Source organism: Sinocyclocheilus grahami, unplaced genomic scaffold (genome assembly GCF_001515645.1).
Source record: "Sinocyclocheilus grahami isolate Dianchi unplaced genomic scaffold, SAMN03320097.WGS_v1.1 scaffold87.1, whole genome shotgun sequence".
Classification (NCBI taxonomy): Eukaryota; Metazoa; Chordata; class Actinopteri; order Cypriniformes; family Cyprinidae; genus Sinocyclocheilus; species Sinocyclocheilus grahami.
In genome coordinates, this window is record NW_015505266.1 from 1,437,446 (window position 1) to 1,456,982 (window position 19,537).

The following is a 19,537-nucleotide window of genomic DNA, read 5'->3' on the forward strand; positions in this document are numbered from 1 at the left end:
AATCCAAACTGTGTTCATATTTAATTTTAAAGGGCTTTTAAAACCTGCTAGAGATATTCAGCCAAGAATTGCAACTAACTAGAAAAAAAAATAAACTTTTTCTGACGGACTTATATGACATAAACACTGTTAACCATACATTTGTACTTTCTCTAGCATGCTTATTTTGGTTACACAGTTCATTTAAAAGCCTCTGGTGTGTAAAAATAGTAAATACCATTATGTCCTCCTGTTTTTTACAGTAATAAAAGTTATAGGAGCAGTAAATAGTTAACAAAGAAATCATTTTGAACAAAATGAACAAAATTCATTCTAATGCTCATCATATTAGCGTTAGCCGTGCTTATACTAACGATTAACTACGTATACGCTAACGGCGATGTTTATTTCAATCTGAAATTAAAATTAAAATATGGAATAATCTAAATATTAAAAATGTAATTGAAACTTACCTGCTTGAACTTGATCGGGGTGTTTTGTTAGTTTGATGCGTTTCCTCCTCTTGAGGTCGCCACTGCTTTTAAGAAGAGGTTGCCAGGTTTTTACAACAAAACCCGCCCAATCGCGTTTCGAGGGGGTCCCCCGTTAAAATCGCGTTCCGAGGATAAAATACGCATGTTTTGGCGGGGTTCCCCTGGCTAAATATCACGTTAATGGGGTTGTTTTTCAACCCGCGGACATGAAAAACGACCTGCGGCAACAGTGTTAAAGCAGCCTAATTCCACGGGAAAACCGCGGACTTGGCAACACTGGAAGAGGATAGCTTTCGGATAGCGCATCAAGAACCGGGTTGACCGGGTACTCGGTACCACCGGTACTTAAAAAAACCTGGTACCGTAACGTTAAAATTTTTTTAGTACCGACTTGGTACCGAATTACCGGGTCTTTTGACAACACTAGTCCTATCTATCATATGCTGCTGCCTCCATTACTGTGGATCATAGGACCTATCATAGGACAGAACAAGAAACGCTAAAAATAATCTTTCATTGCGCAAATTATAATACTAAAAGCTCCAATACAGAGCGGCACAAAGTGCTTATGCGCATCCCATGCGCAGAATGATGCGCTTGAAGCAACACGGAGTCACAGCGCTGCGTGCAGCGCTCCGCATAGAAAAGTTCAAAGCACAAGAGATATTGATGCGTAGTTTATTAAATCTGTGCGATAGTTTGAGCCTTTTCTTTTAACAGTTTTAAATTTCAGTTACTATGCGCTCTTGGAGTGAGTTTCATTGTTTTGACTGTAGTAACCGAACGCGACACACAGTTTGAACAGGGAATGGAGGATGACACAGACGCAGCGGAGAGAAGAGTTTACGTGAACTTGAATTTAAGGACTTAAATATTCATCTATACCTCACATTAAACTATGGAACGGCTTCAGAACACTTGGACTTTGACTTTATGGTGCTTTATAATGTTTTTATGTTTTCGTGAGGCTTAACAGTAACACAGAATAGTATACGCAGAATATCGGATTTGGATCGGTCTCGTCTGACCGATACCCGATCCGGCAGAAAATGCCAGTATCGGAGCCGATACCGATATGAAGTATCGGCTCAATGCATCCCTAACTTAAAGCAATGAAATCGCTTGACAAGCAAAGGAGGAGGGATGTTTTCATTCAGAGAGCATTTGATTGGACGAAAATCTGTGTAGTGCAGGATGATGTCATCAATATTTTTGGTTCTATTTCCCAGAAAAGACTGTAAATTAAAACAAATTTCCTCAGCTGTTCTAGAATGTTATTAGCATGTTTTAGAATATTCCAAAGACTGTCATATTTTTCTAGAGTGGCCTTGGATATGGCAAATGACTTTTCACACACACATATTTTTGCACATTTTTACATGTCACTTGCACACTTAGTCGATTTCTTTGAGAGTGTTTTCCGGAATCAGAGACTGGATCAACCTGTTCTTGTTGATTTTTTTTGACCCCCCAGAAACATTTACACGTGAAGCCTGAAGTAAAACAGACAGGAAGAGCAGTGCTGTAAACACTATGAAAATAAAAAAACATTTGCAAGTCAAAAAAGCGAGACTTTGTCAGCGTCATTCTTATGTACATTTAATTACACGAATACTTGTGAACTGTGGTTATTTTACAATGCTGTATCAACAAATGCTGATGTTAACAGCAGTAAATTTCATTACACTCCCCTAATTGTGATGTTTAAGTACAAATACAGTGTAATTAGTTGTGGCGCCACACTGTGCAAACACTGGCTACTACACAGATGCTATCAGGAATAGGTATTATAGCAATGTTTATTCAGTAAACATGCGAGATTAAGTGTTTGGAAGTGGTGAAATGAATCTTTACAGCTGGAAATTGTTCTTCCATTGTGTGTGAATTAAAATTCCTGGGGAAAAAAAATAGTATGTCGTTTTATTATAAAATGTCTTTAAGATATTATACTAAGTGCTATGTGATATCACGGTTGCTTGTGATATTTAAGTACAAACTGAGAGGCTAAGTTTTGTTGACACAACTGCAAAACTACTTTAGGAGATAATACCAAGAATATTTACTAGAGTTGTCAATCTTTACGTAAAAAACATTTGGTTTCTTAGAGCTGGAATTTGTCGGATTTAGTAATTCCATTAAGTGCTTCTCAGCGTCGCTGTGATCGAATTAAAGAAGACTGGAAAAAAATTTGCCTAATTTTATCAAGATGTGGGCAGCGATTTAGTCATTTGAGTAGTAATAACACCTATCATGTGCAAATTTAATCAGGCCTAATTTGCAACTACTAAAGTATGTTTCCTATCAGTTAGGTGTGTTAACCACCCAAGTTGGCTAACCTGAAATTCTGTCAGACCAACAGATTAATCTTTTTGAATGTTGTCAGTACAGTACAATAACCTCTTTGTCCAACTCCCGGTGAAAACGCTAGAGCCTATTGTAAATTATTCATCAGCATTTTCCATAGCTGGCTATGGTTACGTAAGTTTCCGAGGGAAAAGGCACTTTCTCTGTGAATGCTGTTCCACTCTATTTCAGGCACTCGCGCTCCGCAGGGTTCCTCTAAAGCGCAGGAGTTGTAGTTTTGTTTAGCTGGAAACTGATGTTTTAGTTTTAATACGAGATCTCAAGAATTCCAAGTGAATTCTTGCAAGTTCTAGCAATGTCATATTTCCAGGATGCAACAAATAAAACAACAAGCAAACTAAAAGTTTGCCCATTGCATTTGTGATGTAGATCAGTTAGCCTGATATAATTTGAGTAATTACAAAAGGTGCTGTCAGTTTTGGATATGTCCACATGTGCATAACTGTGCAGCATAGGTACGTTTTAATGTTATCATAATGTGAATTGTGCCAGAGGCAATTTAAGGTCCCTCATAGCCTTCTGTTTGGCTTAATATACTACTGCTTAGTTTAAGATAGCACAAGGTGTTTGCGTAGTGTGTACAAAGGTCAAACGTTCTCACAACATTATCTTCTCCTCTCAGGAGATCTTCCCCTTCCAGGAAGAACATTCAAAAGCCTGTAATTAAACATGATACCTAATAATAATTACAACATACTTAGAAAGAGTGCTTACTTAGACAAAAGTGTAATCTGATTGCAATTATACTTTATCATGGTATAAACAACAACTGTGTTTATACAAGAACAGCGATTTCTGATACTTTAAATGAACTAAGCCTGAACCACTAGTCAATTATTAAAAAGTAGTTTTGTACATATCTATTAGTAATTTTGTCATAAAAGTACTTTTTTAGCAAGACTATAAACAGTTTACTGTGGTTTTTTACAGAACAATTACAAAACATCCTAGTTTATATTTTTATCAGCAGTATTTTGTAAAAGTATTTTGAATAAACAGACATATAAAATGTGGATAAAGGAACAGGCCATCCAAGATGTAGATTTTTTTTCTTCATTCAGATTTGGAGAAATGTAGCGTTACATCAATTGATCACCAATGGATCCTCTGAAGTGAATGGGTGCCGTCAGAATGAGACTCCAAACAGCTGATAAAAACGTCACAATAATCCACAAGTAATCCATGCCACTCCAGTCCAACAGTTAACATCTTGTGAAGTGAAAAGCTGTGTGTTTGTAAGTAAGAACCATTAAGACTTTTTCAACTTCAAAATGTTGTCTCCAGCTAAAACATGAGTCCTCTATCCATAATTATTGTTTTCGTCATTGAAAAAATGTCTGAATCAGGAGAGAAATATGCACATATCAAGTACCTTTTACAAGCAAAAACAGTTCTAATCAAATATATTGGTGGATTGTGATGTGAGAGGACAAGGGATGGATTTTTTTTACTTGAGGAAGTGTTATTATGGACTCATATTTTAGCCGGAAGCGACGGTTTAAAGTTAAAATGCCTTGATGAATTTGTTTCTTACAAACATGCAGCTTTTTGCTTCTCAAGACGAATTGATGGAATGGATTAGTGTGGATTATTGTGATGTTTTTATCAGCTGTTTGTACTGATTCTGACGGCACCCATTCACTACAGAAGATCCACTTGTGAGCAAGTGATGTAATGCTACATTTCTCCAAATCATCTGGAGAAACAAGCTCATCTATGCCTTGGATGGCCTGAGGGTGAATCATCTTCATTTTTCAGTTACCTATACCTATAAAAAAACTGAAAAGTATTTGTTTGCCTATTGTGTAAAACCACAATAGTAAAACATTTTAAGTGCTCTCGGAGATTAACTAAGTAGTGTTACACCCACTCTTAATACCGACAGAATACTGATAGAAGGGTGTTACTTTCTTATGGATAATTTTAGCAGCAAATGACGTAATGTATCATATTTCTGGGCCACTGGTCATTTTTGAGTTCTTGTTAAATGGGATATGATATGAGTAAGGCATATTTGCATTACTGTGTGTTGTGCCCTGGGGGTTGTTAAAATACTAGTTTCAGGTTTAATAGGATTTGTTAACCTAATGGAAAAACAGGTCTTGACCTCATTTCTGTGTGGCTATGTGGCATCTTTTGCTCTTTATTGATTTTTGCTACATGTGAAAGTATTCAGAGCTGCTGGTTTACCGCTTTGTACTTCAACTAGAGTGGCTTTTTAGGTTTTCTGTTTGTGTGTTTCATAGTGAAGTGTTGATAAGTGTCAAAAAAGTTGATATTTTATACAATAGTACATTGAAGAGAGAGTGTGTGGGAGGTTAAGTGTGTGTCCATGTCCGTTTAGTAAAGCAAGGCAGTTGATGTGGCTTTAGAGGGCAATCTCTTGAATCGTGACGTGAATGATGCTTGACTAAGCGAGGTTCATAGCAGCCAGCTTCTGTAAATCCTGAGCAAACTGTCAAACAATGTCAATGACATTTCTGTATAATGTGTACTCACATTTGGATTGTTATAGGAAAGCATTGTTTGTCAGTATGTGAATACAGATCAAATAGTTTCTAAAACTTAACTGGCTGAACTGCAACAATGTCACATTTATGTTAATTATATCACGCTTAAATGGCCCTATGATTTCCATGATGTGAAAAACATGATGTGCACGTTTCATAGGTACCTATTATTGTAAAAAAATATATGTATATTAAGTTGTTTTCATTTTTTTAAATTCACTTAGAGGTGGGCGATATGACCAAAATCTTATATCATGATATGAGTAATTTTATTTCACGGTAACGATATTTATCACAATTAGGGCTGTCAAAATGGCTGAAAAACCAAATTCGAATTTTGTACTTAAATATGATCAAAATTCGAATTATATTCGAATTTAAAATGCATAATTTCAGTTAGGGTGAAGAAAAGCTTTTGGCTTCCCTCCTGAGGCCACAAGAGGGCGCATCGAACAAAGCATAAGATAACAAGTCTATCTGTGATAAAAAGTGCATAATGTTTAAAATTATGTTTATAAACCAATTATAATGAATTAAGTTGCTTAAACAACTATACACAAAACAGCATCACGTATGTATGCATAGTTTAATACAAAGGGCCAAAAGCCAATCACACAGAGTACATTTTTCATTTAAAAACATGAGTTGCAGTGGGATGGGGAGAAACCCGCCATAAAGTCTCGAGATATATTTTTTCAAAGTTGAATTTGCATTAATTTTACATGGCTTTCTAAACATGCAGCTCTTTTATGCGAGACGCGAGTGCAGCGGTGACGGATGTCCCTCTAGAAAATGCACGGCTTGGTTTCAGTTTTGACGTAAACAAGATCTTCTCTGCATTTATGTTTTCTTTTTCGTGGGTGGCGGGGGGGGGGGAAAAACCCCGCCATAAAGTCTCGAGATATATTTTTTCAAAGTTGAATTTGCATTAATTTTACATGGCTTTCTAAACATGCAGCTCTTTTATGCGAGACGCGAGTGCAGCGGTGACGGATGTCCCTCTAGAAAATGCACGGCTTGGTTTCAGTTTTGACGTAAACAAGATCTTCTCTGCATTTATGTTTTCTTTTTCCGCAATATTTGTAATTAACAAGGCAGCAGTGGCTAGTGGCTTCAACTGAATAGGCTAACAAAAACATTAAAATGCAATGACACTTACATCATCATCGCATCTCGTTACCACTGATAAGGATGCCTCCTTAACGCACACCTAAAATTTGAATGCAACGTTTTCACATTCGAATGTGGATTTTTATTTTAAATTCGACGAATATTCGAAATTCAAATTTTTTTTTGACAGCCCTAATCACAATATAGATATTTTTTGTATTCAATAAGGTCTTTATGATCTCAAAATTTTTGATACCATAGAAATTTCATAATTCTTGTCACCAGTGTCAATATCACAAAAAAGGAATACTAGCCTAAATAAAAAAAAAAACTCAAGCTTACTGAAGACAAGTAAACAGTCAGTGATTAGGCCTAAATAAGAATGAGAAACTACTATTACAAGCAATAGGACAAAAACTACAGTAGAACAACAACAACAAAAAAGTAATCAAGTAATCACATTGTATAAAGTAATCAAATGTACCAAAAACAGTGCCTATTCTTCACTGTGTAAATGATATATTTCTTCTTATTAAAGTTACTAAAGAGATTTAGTCAAGAGCAGTAAGAGATTTTTCTCTCTTTTGTTGTTTGATTAACATGAATGACAGACAGCAGAAATATTAGACTGCTGTTACTTTAAGAGCTGCCCATATCCAATATACTGTTACTAGGGCTGGGCGATATGGCAAAAAAATTTTAAATCTCTATTTGTTTTTTTTGTTTTTTCAGAACGTGACTGATTCTTGATTTTTTTTTTTATTACGATTTTTAACTAGTCAACTTGGAAAATGTAACTGAAAATGTAATTTTTAAAAATTAACCCTCTAGTTGAAGAAAATTCTATTCCAAGTGCACTACACATGTTGTCAACACTTATTACGATTTTTAACTAGTCAACTTGGAAAATGTAACTGAAAATGTAATTTTTAAAACTTAACCCTCTAGTTGAAGAAAATTCTATTCCAAGTGCACTACACATGTTGTCAACACGATATAAATGTTAAACAAATCACTTGTTAAATATCGTTGCAGAAAAGATGCATGAACTACAACTGCATCTTGTACAAACTTGTCTTATACATATTATATGTTCAGAAATAATACAAGGAAAATGCTTTCAAAAAATCTCAAAAGTCAGGGTAATTCAAATTCCAAATGACTGAAGCTATAACACCACTATTATTAACTATAAATGTTCTGTAAAAACAATGAACAGCAGCTTTCAGCCTGTCACCATGATGCAAACATGAAATATCAGACATACAGTTGTAGTTCTTCACAGGTTTTTTTATTCAATAGCGCTGCTTTTCCATAGTTTTTTCTATGTAAACATGGACACGTTTGACTGTTGTGCTCGTGTCTCTTGTAGTGTCTCATGCATGAAACGGCATTCTAAAAACGCATCGCTTAAGTTAAAAGAAGTTTACTCCCATCTTCTTGCATGTTTTTCTTATTCCACTGCCCGCCACGCATCTTTGTCAACACAAAAGCGCATTCTGTGTGAATGGCGCCTAGCGATTAGAGCGTCACACATGAGCGGTGAATCACGTTCGCCGACATGCGGTCGGATCGTTCTTTTCTCTTTACTGTTATCATTGGCATATTGTCTAATTCTAACGTTTGGTAATATTTCTATTAAAAAATTGTGATTCCTCGATTTCTAAAAAAATAAAATCGTGGCAAAACAACTCTTGTAGTGTCTCATGCATGAAACGGCATTCTAAAAACGCATCGCTTAAGTTAAAAGAAGTTTACTCCCATCTTCTTGCATGTTTTTCTTATTCCACTGCCCGCCACGCATCTTTGTCAACACAAAAGCGCATTCTGTGTGAATGGCGCCTAGCGATTAGAGCGTCACACATGAGCGGTGAATCACGTTCGCCGACATGCGGTTGGATCGTTCTTTTCTCTTTACTGTTATCATTGGCATATTGTCTAATTCTAACGTTTGGTAATATTTCTATTAAAAATTGTGATTCCTCGATTTCTAAAAAAATAAAATCGTGGCAAAACATTAAATTAAAATTAATTGATAAAATCGGAAAAATCTTCCAGCCCTAACTGTTACACATGTGTTTTCTATCTCAGCTGTTTGCCTTCACTTAAGACGAGGATACTTGCAAAGACGGGCATTTTGACACCTAAAATTGTGTATTTAACCTTTCAAGGCCTATAAAGTGGCAAAAATAAACTCTTTCAATACTCCTGCACTCAATGAGCACAGTCTTTACATGCGCACACTAGGGTTGTGACAGTGAGGAAATTTTCCCACCGGTTAATCGACGTGTGACAACACCGGTAATACCGGTATCACCGTAGGGGCCGGGCGTTCCCTCTTTTCCTCGCTTTCCTTCACTTTTAAATAGCTTGTAAAAGTGGCGTGCGCATTTTACTTTCACTTTTGAATTAACAGCAGTTTGGCATCAATTGCTTGAATGCAACAACAAAATACAACGTCAAACTCACTTTAGCGTATATATAAAACATGTAACTTTTATTAACAAAACAAATAAAAATACACCATGCTATAGGGCAAGCTATGCCTAATATAAAATAACAAATAACTTCCATAAAGTTTAATAGGTATACAAAACTGGAAATAAGTAAACATGTATAATATATAACCAAATAAATAAGAAACGTAGAACGTTTATTAGCAAAACGAATGTCAAATAAAATAAATAAATGACACGGTTTAAATAAAGTAAAAATCAATGTAGAACCAATAAGAAACGAATGTTTAAAAAAACTTCCAAAATCACCTTAGATAAACGGCAAAAGTCAACAGGCTTTTCAAAATCCCAAATATTGCCAAACAGGCACTTTTGCATCTCGTTTCGAAACTGTCTGTCTCACCTCACTCTTCTTGTGAGTCAGCTCGACTCACTCTCCTCGCTGGAGAAATGAAATCTGATCTGTGATGCGACTGTCTTTCGGCACGCTGCATTGAGCAGCCGCGTTCAGTTTTTAATTGTAGTGTCTGTTCTTTTACTGAACGAAATTATTTTTAATACTATAAAAAAATCTAAACGACGGGGGGGGGTTGGTGATGCGGTGGGCAAGTGACGTAACCGGTGTTGCGGCTTAACACCGGTATCACCATCAGCACCGTCGATCGCGGCAAGCCTAGCGCACACCTCTTTGACAGTGCTTAGAAACACAGCTCTTAGACAGCATGCGCATATTGTGAAATGAGTTCTCTTTCGCTGCTAATTGCATTTTTAATGGCTTAAAATCACTTGTTTTTAAACCTCAGGGCTTAAAAACATGTGCAAACGATAAGTTTTTGTGACCACGTAGCAAATCAATCAGTGAGCATGTAATCGCGATAGAGAAGACAGTCGAAAATCTCTACTAGTTAACAAATTTCTACCGATTAATCGGGTCCAACGGTATATCACCCACCCCTAAATTCACTTGATTAGACATGCTTTTTGATTTGTAAAATTCAGTCAAACAATTAAAATGGAATACAGAAATTTTAAAATGAAAAACATGGAATTTGGGATAAAAGTAGAACAGTTTTTAATAGGGCCCAATTTTTTATTATTAAATTGTATAGCCTACTTTTCATGATTGCAATTAATTGGACATGCTTTACTTAAATTTTACTTTATTAATTAAAACAGAATCTAGAAAAATTAAAACTGAAAACTTGGAATTTGGGAAACAAATTATTGATTAAATAATTCATAGGGCCCTAAAACTTAATACAAATTTTGTAAGTTTAATGATTTTATTGAATTGCTTTTTGATGACTACAATTTTTTTTAACCATTAAAATGCAGTCCAGAAGAATTAAAATGAAATTTGGGGAAGAAATAAAACTGGTTTCATAGCCTACACTTAGGCTTATTGCTAGTGTAAAGAGTCAATCCACTGAAGGCGAGCGTAGTGAGAACCCAAGTGCAGTTTATTTACAGAGTGATCCAAACATCCAAACAATAATCCAAGACACAGACTTGAATTGACTTGACTTGAACAGACATAGCATGAGCAGACTTGACACAAACAGACTAGACTCACCAACAGCGGGTTAAATACATTCAATACACGATAATCTCACAATGGGAACATGAAGGCTAATTATAGGAAGCAAGGAGGGTCACATGACATGAACAAACCAATGGGGAACAAGACACATGACTAAGACTACCAATCAGAACATGACACATACACAAGGCAGAGAGACATGAGGCAAGGGAAGCATGACACTAACATGGACCATGAAACAATTACAAAATAAAAGACATGGAAAACATCAACATGAAACAAAACACCACATTACAGCTAGCTACAATGTATACAGGTGCATCTCAATAAATTAGAATGTCGTGGAAAAGTTAATTTATTTCAATGGTGTTGGTGTGCTTGACTGGCCAGCAAACTCACCAGACCTGAACCCCATAGAGAATCTATGGGGTATTGTCAAGAGGAAAATGAGAAACAAGAGACCAAAAAATGCAGATGAGCTGAAGGCCACTGTCAAAGAAAGCTGAAGGCCACTGGGCTTCCATACCACCTCAGCAGTGTCACAAACTGATCACCTCCTTGCCATGCTGAATTGAGGCAGTAATTAAAGCAAAAGGAGCCCCTACCAAGTATTGAGTACATGTACAGTAAATGAACATACTTTCCAGAAGGCCAACAATTCACTAAAAATGATTTTTTTATTGGTCTTATGAAGTATTCTAATTTGTTGAGATCGTGAATTGGTGGGTTTGTGTTAAATGTGAGCCAAAATCATCACAATTAAAAGAACCAAAGACTTAAACTACTTCAGTCTGTGTGCATTGAATTTATTTAATACACGAGTTTCACAATTTGAGTTGAATTACTGAAATAAATGAACTTTTCCACGTCATTCTAATTTATTGAGATGCACCTGTATACGTTAAAGGCAATATGTTACAAATTACATAACATTTATTCTAGCTATGATCTCACATTTTAAACCTATCTAGGCTCTATCTTTTATCCTTATATGGCTACAGAAGGGTATTTGTTACAGTGGTTTTTATAGGGTTGTAAGACCTGCTTCACACCTTGGCTTGGAGTGGCTTATTGCTTTAGCAACATTCATTAAAGGGTAAGTTCACCCAAAAATGAAAATTCTGTCATTAATTACTCACCCTCATGTCTGTTCTGTGTCAGCTGCGTCACACGGATACGCTGTTTCCATTCAGATCAAATCACAACAACGTAGGAAACCGATCCGGCGTGATGCAGCTGACACAGAACAGCATACGCTGTTTACAGGGTGATGTGGAGGAGACGAATTGTTGAATAAAGTCGTTATTTTTTTTCTTTTGCGCACAAAAAGTATTCTCGTAGCTTCGTATAATTGCGGATGAACCACTGATGTCACATGGATTATTTTACAGATTTCCTTGCTACATTTCTGGACTTGGGAACATTTCAGTTGCCGTGCTGTCTATGCAGGGTCAGACAGCTCTCAGATTCCATCAAAAATATCTTAATTTGTGTTCCGAAGATGAACGAAGGTCTTACGGGTTTGAAACGACATGAGGGTGAGTAATTAATGACAGAATTTTCATTTTTGGGTTGAACTATCCCTTTAAACAATATAGTAAATATCAAAGGTCACATATGGTAGGTCAGAAAGGAGATTGTAATGTTTCTTAAACTGGTTATTCTGGGATTATATGGTCACCAATGTTTTAACCGCATCAGAAATGTCAACAGTTTTTGTGTATTCAGCCTTTGTGCTTTGTGCTATGTGGCATCCCCTTGTGCTGGCTGTATTTAAATCTGTGCCCAAATGCAAACAAGTATATTTGTGTTCATTTAAAATAACTATTTGTCTATCATTTTCTGGAAGCCTTTCAGTCAAGGTTTGCTTTAACGCTTCCATCCTTTGCTTTGGCTCGATCCCCTCATTGAAATGCCACGGCACGGTCTGTTACGTCTGACACTGTTTAGTCCCGCAACAATGTGAAACGCTAGAGACCGTATTGTGACCCTGGTTATGCGGTCATCTGTTATGATGTCACGGCTGTAGTCACGTTGCCTGGCAGCACAGGTGGAACAAAATAGTTTCCTTTGCATGCTTTGCAGCCGACCCACCTCTGGCCACCGTCTGAATGGTTGGTACAGTTATCTGGGTGCTTTCTTCAACGCTAGGGTGGTCGCTAGAGTCAGTTGGGTGGTTGCAACTTGCTAGGGTCATCTCTGTAATTTTTAGGGTCTTTTGGGGGTTGTCAGGGTCGTCTGGGTCATTTCTAGGGTCTTTTGAGTCATTACTACATTTTGAGGGATTGCTGGCTAGGGTCTTCTGAGCAGTTGTTAGGCCACATGAGTGGTTACTATGGTCTTCTGGGGCATTTTTTGGGGTCGTTTGGGTGGTTGCTAGTATCTACTTGGGCTTTTCATGGGTCATTTGGGTTACTGGGGTCATTTCTAGGATCATTTGGGTGGCTACGGGTTTTCTGAGGGTCATTTCTGGGTGATTTCTAGGCCTTTTTGTGTGGTTGCTTGGGTCTTCTGTGTACAGACCCAAGTGAAGTCCAACTCCAAGTCTCTATTATATACAGGTGCATCTCAATAAATTAGAATGTTGTGGAAAAGTTCATTTATTTCAGTAATTCAACTCAAATTGTGAAACTTGTGTATTAAATAAATTTAATGCACACAGACTGAAGTAGTTTAAGTGTTTGGTTCATTTAATTGTGATGATTTAGGCAGTCTTCCCCATGATTGTGTAGCCTAGTGAACCAAACTGAGAGACCATTTTGAAGGCTCAGGAAACCTTTGCAGGTGTTTTGAGTTGATTAGCTGATTGGCTTGTCACCATATACTAATTTGTTGAGATAGTGAATTGGTGGGTTTTTGTTAAATGTGAGCCAAAATCATCACAATTAAAAGAACCAAAGACTTAAACTACTTCAGTCTGTGTGCATTGAATTAATTTAATACATGAGTTTCACAATTTGAGTTGAATTACTGAAATAAATGAACTTTTCCATGACATTCTAATTTATTGAGATACACCTGTAGTTTCTAGATATGGCTCCTCTTTAGGGTTGTAACGATGAGGAAATTTTCCCACCAGTTAATCGACGTGTGACAATACCAGTAATTGATATTATATTATAGCCTGTATGATTGCTTTCCTTCCGTGTTAGAAGTGCCATGCACATTTTACTTTCACTTTCAAATTAGCGGCAATTCGGCATCAAGCAGTTGTTTGTTTTTAGTTAATTTGAGTTTTACCTCTTTTCCTCATTTTCTTCACTTTTAAATTGCTTAAAAGCGCTGTGCGCCAAATAAATATGAATAAATAAATAAGAAACGTACGTTTATTAGCAAAATTAATAGGAAAGCTTGGGAGACGCAGCATACTTGATGTTAAATAAAAAAAATACACAGTTTAAATAAAAATCAGCAAACACTGTGGAACCAAATAAATAAAAAATGAATGTTTAAAAACCTTCCAATATAAATGTCAGAAGTCAACAGGCTTTTCAAAATCCAAAATATTTTTAAAACGAGCGCTTTTGCCATTGTCTCGTCTCGTCTGTCTCACCTCACTCTCGTCAGCTTCTGCTCACATGATAAATGAAATCTGATCTGTGATGCGACTGTCGTTCGGCACGCTACATTGAGCAGCCGCGTTCAGTTTTAATTGTAGTGTCTATTCTCTAACTGAACTAAATGATTTTTATTACTATAAAAAATCCAAAAGACGGTGGGGGCGGTGCCGCGGTGGGCAAGTGACATAACCGGTGTTGCGGCTTCACACCGGTAAAACCATCAACACTGTCTATCGCAGCAACCCTACTCCTCTTTGGAATATTTTTTCAGTTTTATCATCTGCCAATTAAAAATCTTTACAGCAAAAATGTGACCTAAAAATGCTGTCTTTTTGTTTGACTTTGACTTTTTCTTTTCTTTCCAGTGTCTTCATTATGATGGGTGTGTCTTTGGTGTGATTGACAGCTTGCGCTAAAAGGAATGGACTACAGTGAGGGAAGGAAAGAGTAGACCACGCCCCTCAAAGATCATGAGGCTCAACTCATCCTGAATCGCACACACTGCACACAATCACACAAACAAACTTCCTCGACATGGGCTCTGTGTACCTGTGGAAGTTGTCCTCCCAAAAGCTGGGATTCTTCCTGGTGAGTTTCGGCTTCATTTGGGGGATGATGCTGCTTCATTTCACCATCCAGCAGAGGGTGACGCATGAAAGCAGCACACAACTACGTATGCAAATATTGGACCTCAGCAAGCGATATATCAAAGCTCTCGCCGAGGAGAACCAAAGCGTGATGGACGGACCTTACGTAGGCACCATGACGGCATACGGTGAGTCGTTGAAATATTTGCTTTTCGTTTTTGGGGTTTGAGTTATGGTTAGAATGGCAGGTTTATAGTGGGATTATGGTTCAGAGTTCAACATATGTTCATTTTGACTGGATTTATGGCTCTTGCATTCTTGATGTCTTTCATAATGTTGAATCGGCATTGATTCCTGAAATCATAGCGTCGTAATATTGCAATATTTGCAAAATGACTAAACATCATGCTTTTTGTTTAAATGTAAATTTCGATCACAAAGTTTTCAAGTTTACATCTCATCTTTTGTCTGGATTTATGACTCTTGATTTTGGTTTTGTTTTTCTCCCTCAAATCTAGTTTTAAGATTTAATAAAACAAACTTGCAAACAATGTTGAATCTGCAGTGATTCCTACAATCGCAACATCACAATATTTGCAAAATGGCTCAAAATCATCCATTCTTGATGTTTCAATGTAAATTTTGGCAACATCGTTTTGTTGCTGACGTCATCATACGACTAGTTTTATGACTCGTGATTTCCTGCTATTGCTTTCGTTTTCCTCAAACATGCATAAAACAAACATGCAAATAATGTTAAATCCACATGAATTCCTGTAAGCACAACTTTGGAATATCTGCAAAATTATAAAATCATCCATTCTTTATGTATCAATGTAAATTTCAACCACATAGTTTTGTAGTTGATATCTCATCACCTGCAAATAATGTTGAATCTGCATTGATTCCTGCAATTGCAACATCGCAATATTCGCAAAACAACTCAAATCGACTAGGGGTGTGAATCGGCACTGGTTTCACGATTCAATTTAATTATGATTACCATGTCAATGATTCGATATCATGATGCATCACGATTATATCAAATTTATTTTGTGCATTTTTATTAAATTATATAAGCAGGCTACTTTTTAAAATAATTATGTTAATTAATTAATATATAATTAATTAATTAATAATTGTTAAGGATTAAAAGTAAATATAACTTCAAAACATACAAGCAAATATATAACATAATAAAGGGGGGAAAAGACAATTACAAGTGATAAACAAAAAGCACTTTTAGTATCAAAAGTGCTTTAAGTATCAAAAGTTTACTGATAATCACAGTTATGGGTTTTTCTTAGCATTATTGCCATTTGATTATTACTGATGAGATCATAGACACTGGCAGCTTTAATAGACTGCATTCACACTAATGCACAGATCTATTTCCACATATCAGATGTTTTGTCCTGTTCTGAAAACATAACTGACTGTGTTTACATCAATTTCGTATCATAAAAGTAGATGCAAGTGCATTTACCCACAGCCGCAAGCTTCAGGACAAACAAGCATAAAGCGCACGTGAAAGTTTCGTGCATCTAATACGTACTGCATTCCAAACAGCAAAAATGAAAGCGTATCTAAAGTAAAAGACTAAAATAACAGCGAGTGGGAGCACTGTCAAGCAATACGCACGTGTCTCACAGTGCATATTCTGTGCAATGAAGCCCGCCGTGTTTGTCTCTAGCACACATATGCGGGAAAAAGCCAAGCTCCGATTTAAAAATAGAGAGTGCATTTTTAATACTCGCGTGACAAGTGCGTATGCGAATTACGTCATAGGCTATAATCGATTATGGTCTATGACTGCATCAATGCAGAATCGCCAACATCCGCATCGCAACGATTAATTTCGACACCCCTAAAATCGACCATTCTTGACGTTTTGATATAAAACACGTTTCGTAGTTTATCCCATCATTCGACTGGATTTATGGTTTTCTCTCAAACTTATATTTTAATACAAAATAAAACAAACTTGATAATAGCATTGAATCAGCATTGATTCCTGCAATCGCAACATCTACAAAATGACAAAAAAAATCATTCATTCTTGATGTTTCAATGTAAATTTTGATCAAGTAGTTTTGTGCTTGACATCTCATCATTCGTATTTCGTATCATTTGTATTTCATTAGTATGTCAGTCGCAACCAAAACAAATTTTCTAGTTCACTTTTCATCCACCGCTTGCGATAGACGTTCAGAACATTTTCTACTCAACTGCAGGTCCATGAACAAGCTGCAACCTTGATTTGAATTCATTTGAAGATGGTGTGAGAAATCGAGAACTGTACTGTAAAGAAAAGCCGCAGGAATCCAAAAATCTGCAGGAGATTTAACACTGCAGTTGTGCAATTTGCATCCAGCAGTCAGTTTGAAGTCCGTTTCTCATATTAGCTGCATAAATCGACTGCAGCAATATGCCTTGTTATATCTCACCTCCTCTGGCTTTGTCTTTCCTGGTACTGTTTTCTTCCACTGCATGTTTTAACCTATATTTAACTCCCATGATGGCCTGAGGCTGCAGCTGAGAAGCGATGCCATGAGGAAGTCGCATTTGTGATCAGCCGCAACCAAAACGGGCAATGTTTAAAGAAGAACAACGTCATCGTTCTTAAACAGAAGAAAGCCGCGGCGGTGTCTGTTTTAGCCTTTCTCTCATCCGTCGATAACTTATTCATGCCGCTAATAGAGCCGCTCCGTTGGGCAAGAGGCCTCATTACGGCTCACGGATGACTATTGATCCAGAAGCAAAGACACGCACCACACGGCTTCTTGCAAACAATACGCCTATCGTTTCCACCGCTAAAATGCTCCTTTTACGGGTGAAGTTGCAATTTGTTGATTTGTTTGTCAGGTTTGTCAAGTAAGCACCTGTGACTTTTGGGTTTCTCTTGTAGGAGAATTGACCCCGATAGCATGCAGGTGAAACATCAGATGCGTAAGATGCACCCATTGTAACATTATCAGCAACAAATGGCATAGTAGGTTGGATAATGCTAATTAGCACCCAGGCTTTTAGAGGAAACTCAACCGCTGTGAGGAAGTACTTTGTTTCCTCAAGGCAGGGGTTTCAACCAGGGGTGCCTCACACGTCCTGAAAAGTGAAGCTGCGGGCTCTTTGTTCGCCCTCTGGTGGCTTGCTGCAGTGCAGGTCATAAACCCCGCCCTCTCCATGTAAACGAATGGGACATCAGTCATTTAAGGTAGTTGTTATCACGCTGATATATGTTAAATTGTTTGTTTTTGTGATAAGTTTGATTTTAGCTAGTAATTTGATGCTATAAAAACTAGAGCCCGATCGATATGGGTTTTTTGGGACCGATATTAGGGAGTAAAAAAAGGCTGATATCGATATATCGGCCGATATTCTTTGTGTATATTATAGTACAGTACCAGTCAAAAGTTTGGACACTTTCCCAGTTGTGTGTCCAAACATTTGACTGGTACTATATATAGAATACAGTATATACATAAACAGAATATATATACATAAACACATTTTTTGCAATGATCACTCAAATGTGGTGATCAAACACTTATAATGATGTGACAGAGATACGTAATGGAGGCAGGGCATTTAACAATTTAACAAACTTTATTATACAAAATGAGTCTGACATCAGTGCACTGAACAGTAAAGTTGAAGTTAATTAAATTCCATTCAACTTTATTCCATTTAAGTTTTTCACTTCGGAACATTCATTCACGGATTTGCGCTACTGTCTTCACACACAGACGAAACTTACTAGAGAAGTGTGAAGTGTGACATAATATACCTCTGTAAATAAATACAATATAAATAGGGATACACCGAAATGAAAATTCTTGGCCGAAGCCAAAACCGAACAAAATTAAACACAGGGCCGAATACTGAACACAGTTTTTCGAGTTTTTTCCCCCATGTATTTTGCCCTTTTTTTTTTTTTTCACCATTGCATAAATTAAAAAGCCAAAATGTGCTTTTTACTGTTTTGTCTTGCTTTTCAAAAAAATTAAAAATAAATTACAAAACAACTATTTAAAAATGTTAAATGCTGAACATTTTTAACATTCTAGCAGACACTATACCAACAAAGCACAATTTAACTTAAAATTAATAAGTTAGTAAAATAATAATTTTTGGCCATCAGACCCCCTTTCTTGCCTTGCTGAGAAGAGACTTCTTTTAAAACATTAGAAAATATTACAGATCCTAATTTGAACACTGTGTGAATGTTATAATAAATGTATTAAAACAGAGCTGTTGTAATGATTATTATCATTATTATTGTCTTACTTTTTATTTTATTTTACAGAACAACAGTAAAATTACAATACTAACATTTATGAATGTTGATAAGAGTTCTTGCTTTTTCTCAACTTTTATTTTGGCGGAAACGCACAGGAAGACCTCAATGCTTATTTTTGTTGACAACAGATTTATAAATGAGTCTCATTACGAATATGTTGCATTGTCTCATACCTTGTAAAAATTCATAAAAATGTGACTGAGCAACTGACGACTGTATCAGCGCAGATTTTCCTCGCACTTTGGACTTTGAACCCTGGTTAACAAGCAGATCTGCTGCGAGTTAGTGCAGCGCTGTCAGAATACATGCAATGCGCACGTGTATTAGAAAACATAACGTTCTGCAGTGTATTTAATTGTTTAAGGCCATGTCGCGATTTCAATCATCATACAGTAACCTGCAACAATCACCCCTTCCTCTTCTCATTGAAGACATGCGATGCAGTCCAAAACAGTCTCTCACTGTCGATGCTTGTAATGATTTTTGCGTCTTTCTCCGACAGTTTAAATGCTTCCACACTGCTGACGTGTGCTGCATAATAAAGAGTGCGTGCCTCTCACTCTGCGCTGGTTGCTATTTGATCGCGTCATATCATTGTTCGGTACAATTTATTCGGTCTTTTCGCTTATTCGGTTCG

General features: G+C 36.7%; 1 protein-coding gene across 1 annotated transcript in view; it reads left to right on the forward strand.

Moving 5' to 3' along the window:
- The first annotated feature begins 14,375 nt into the window (after window positions 1-14,375).
- The window catches only part of LOC107586987 (alpha-1,6-mannosylglycoprotein 6-beta-N-acetylglucosaminyltransferase A-like), a 69,445-nt gene continuing 64,283 nt past the window's right edge, over window positions 14,376-19,537 (forward strand). Inside the window, exon 1 of the mRNA XM_016274569.1 lies at window positions 14,376-14,788. Within this exon, the coding sequence (XP_016130055.1) occupies window positions 14,548-14,788 (241 nt within the window). The 5' untranslated portion in view covers window positions 14,376-14,547. The remainder of the gene's footprint in view (window positions 14,789-19,537) is intronic.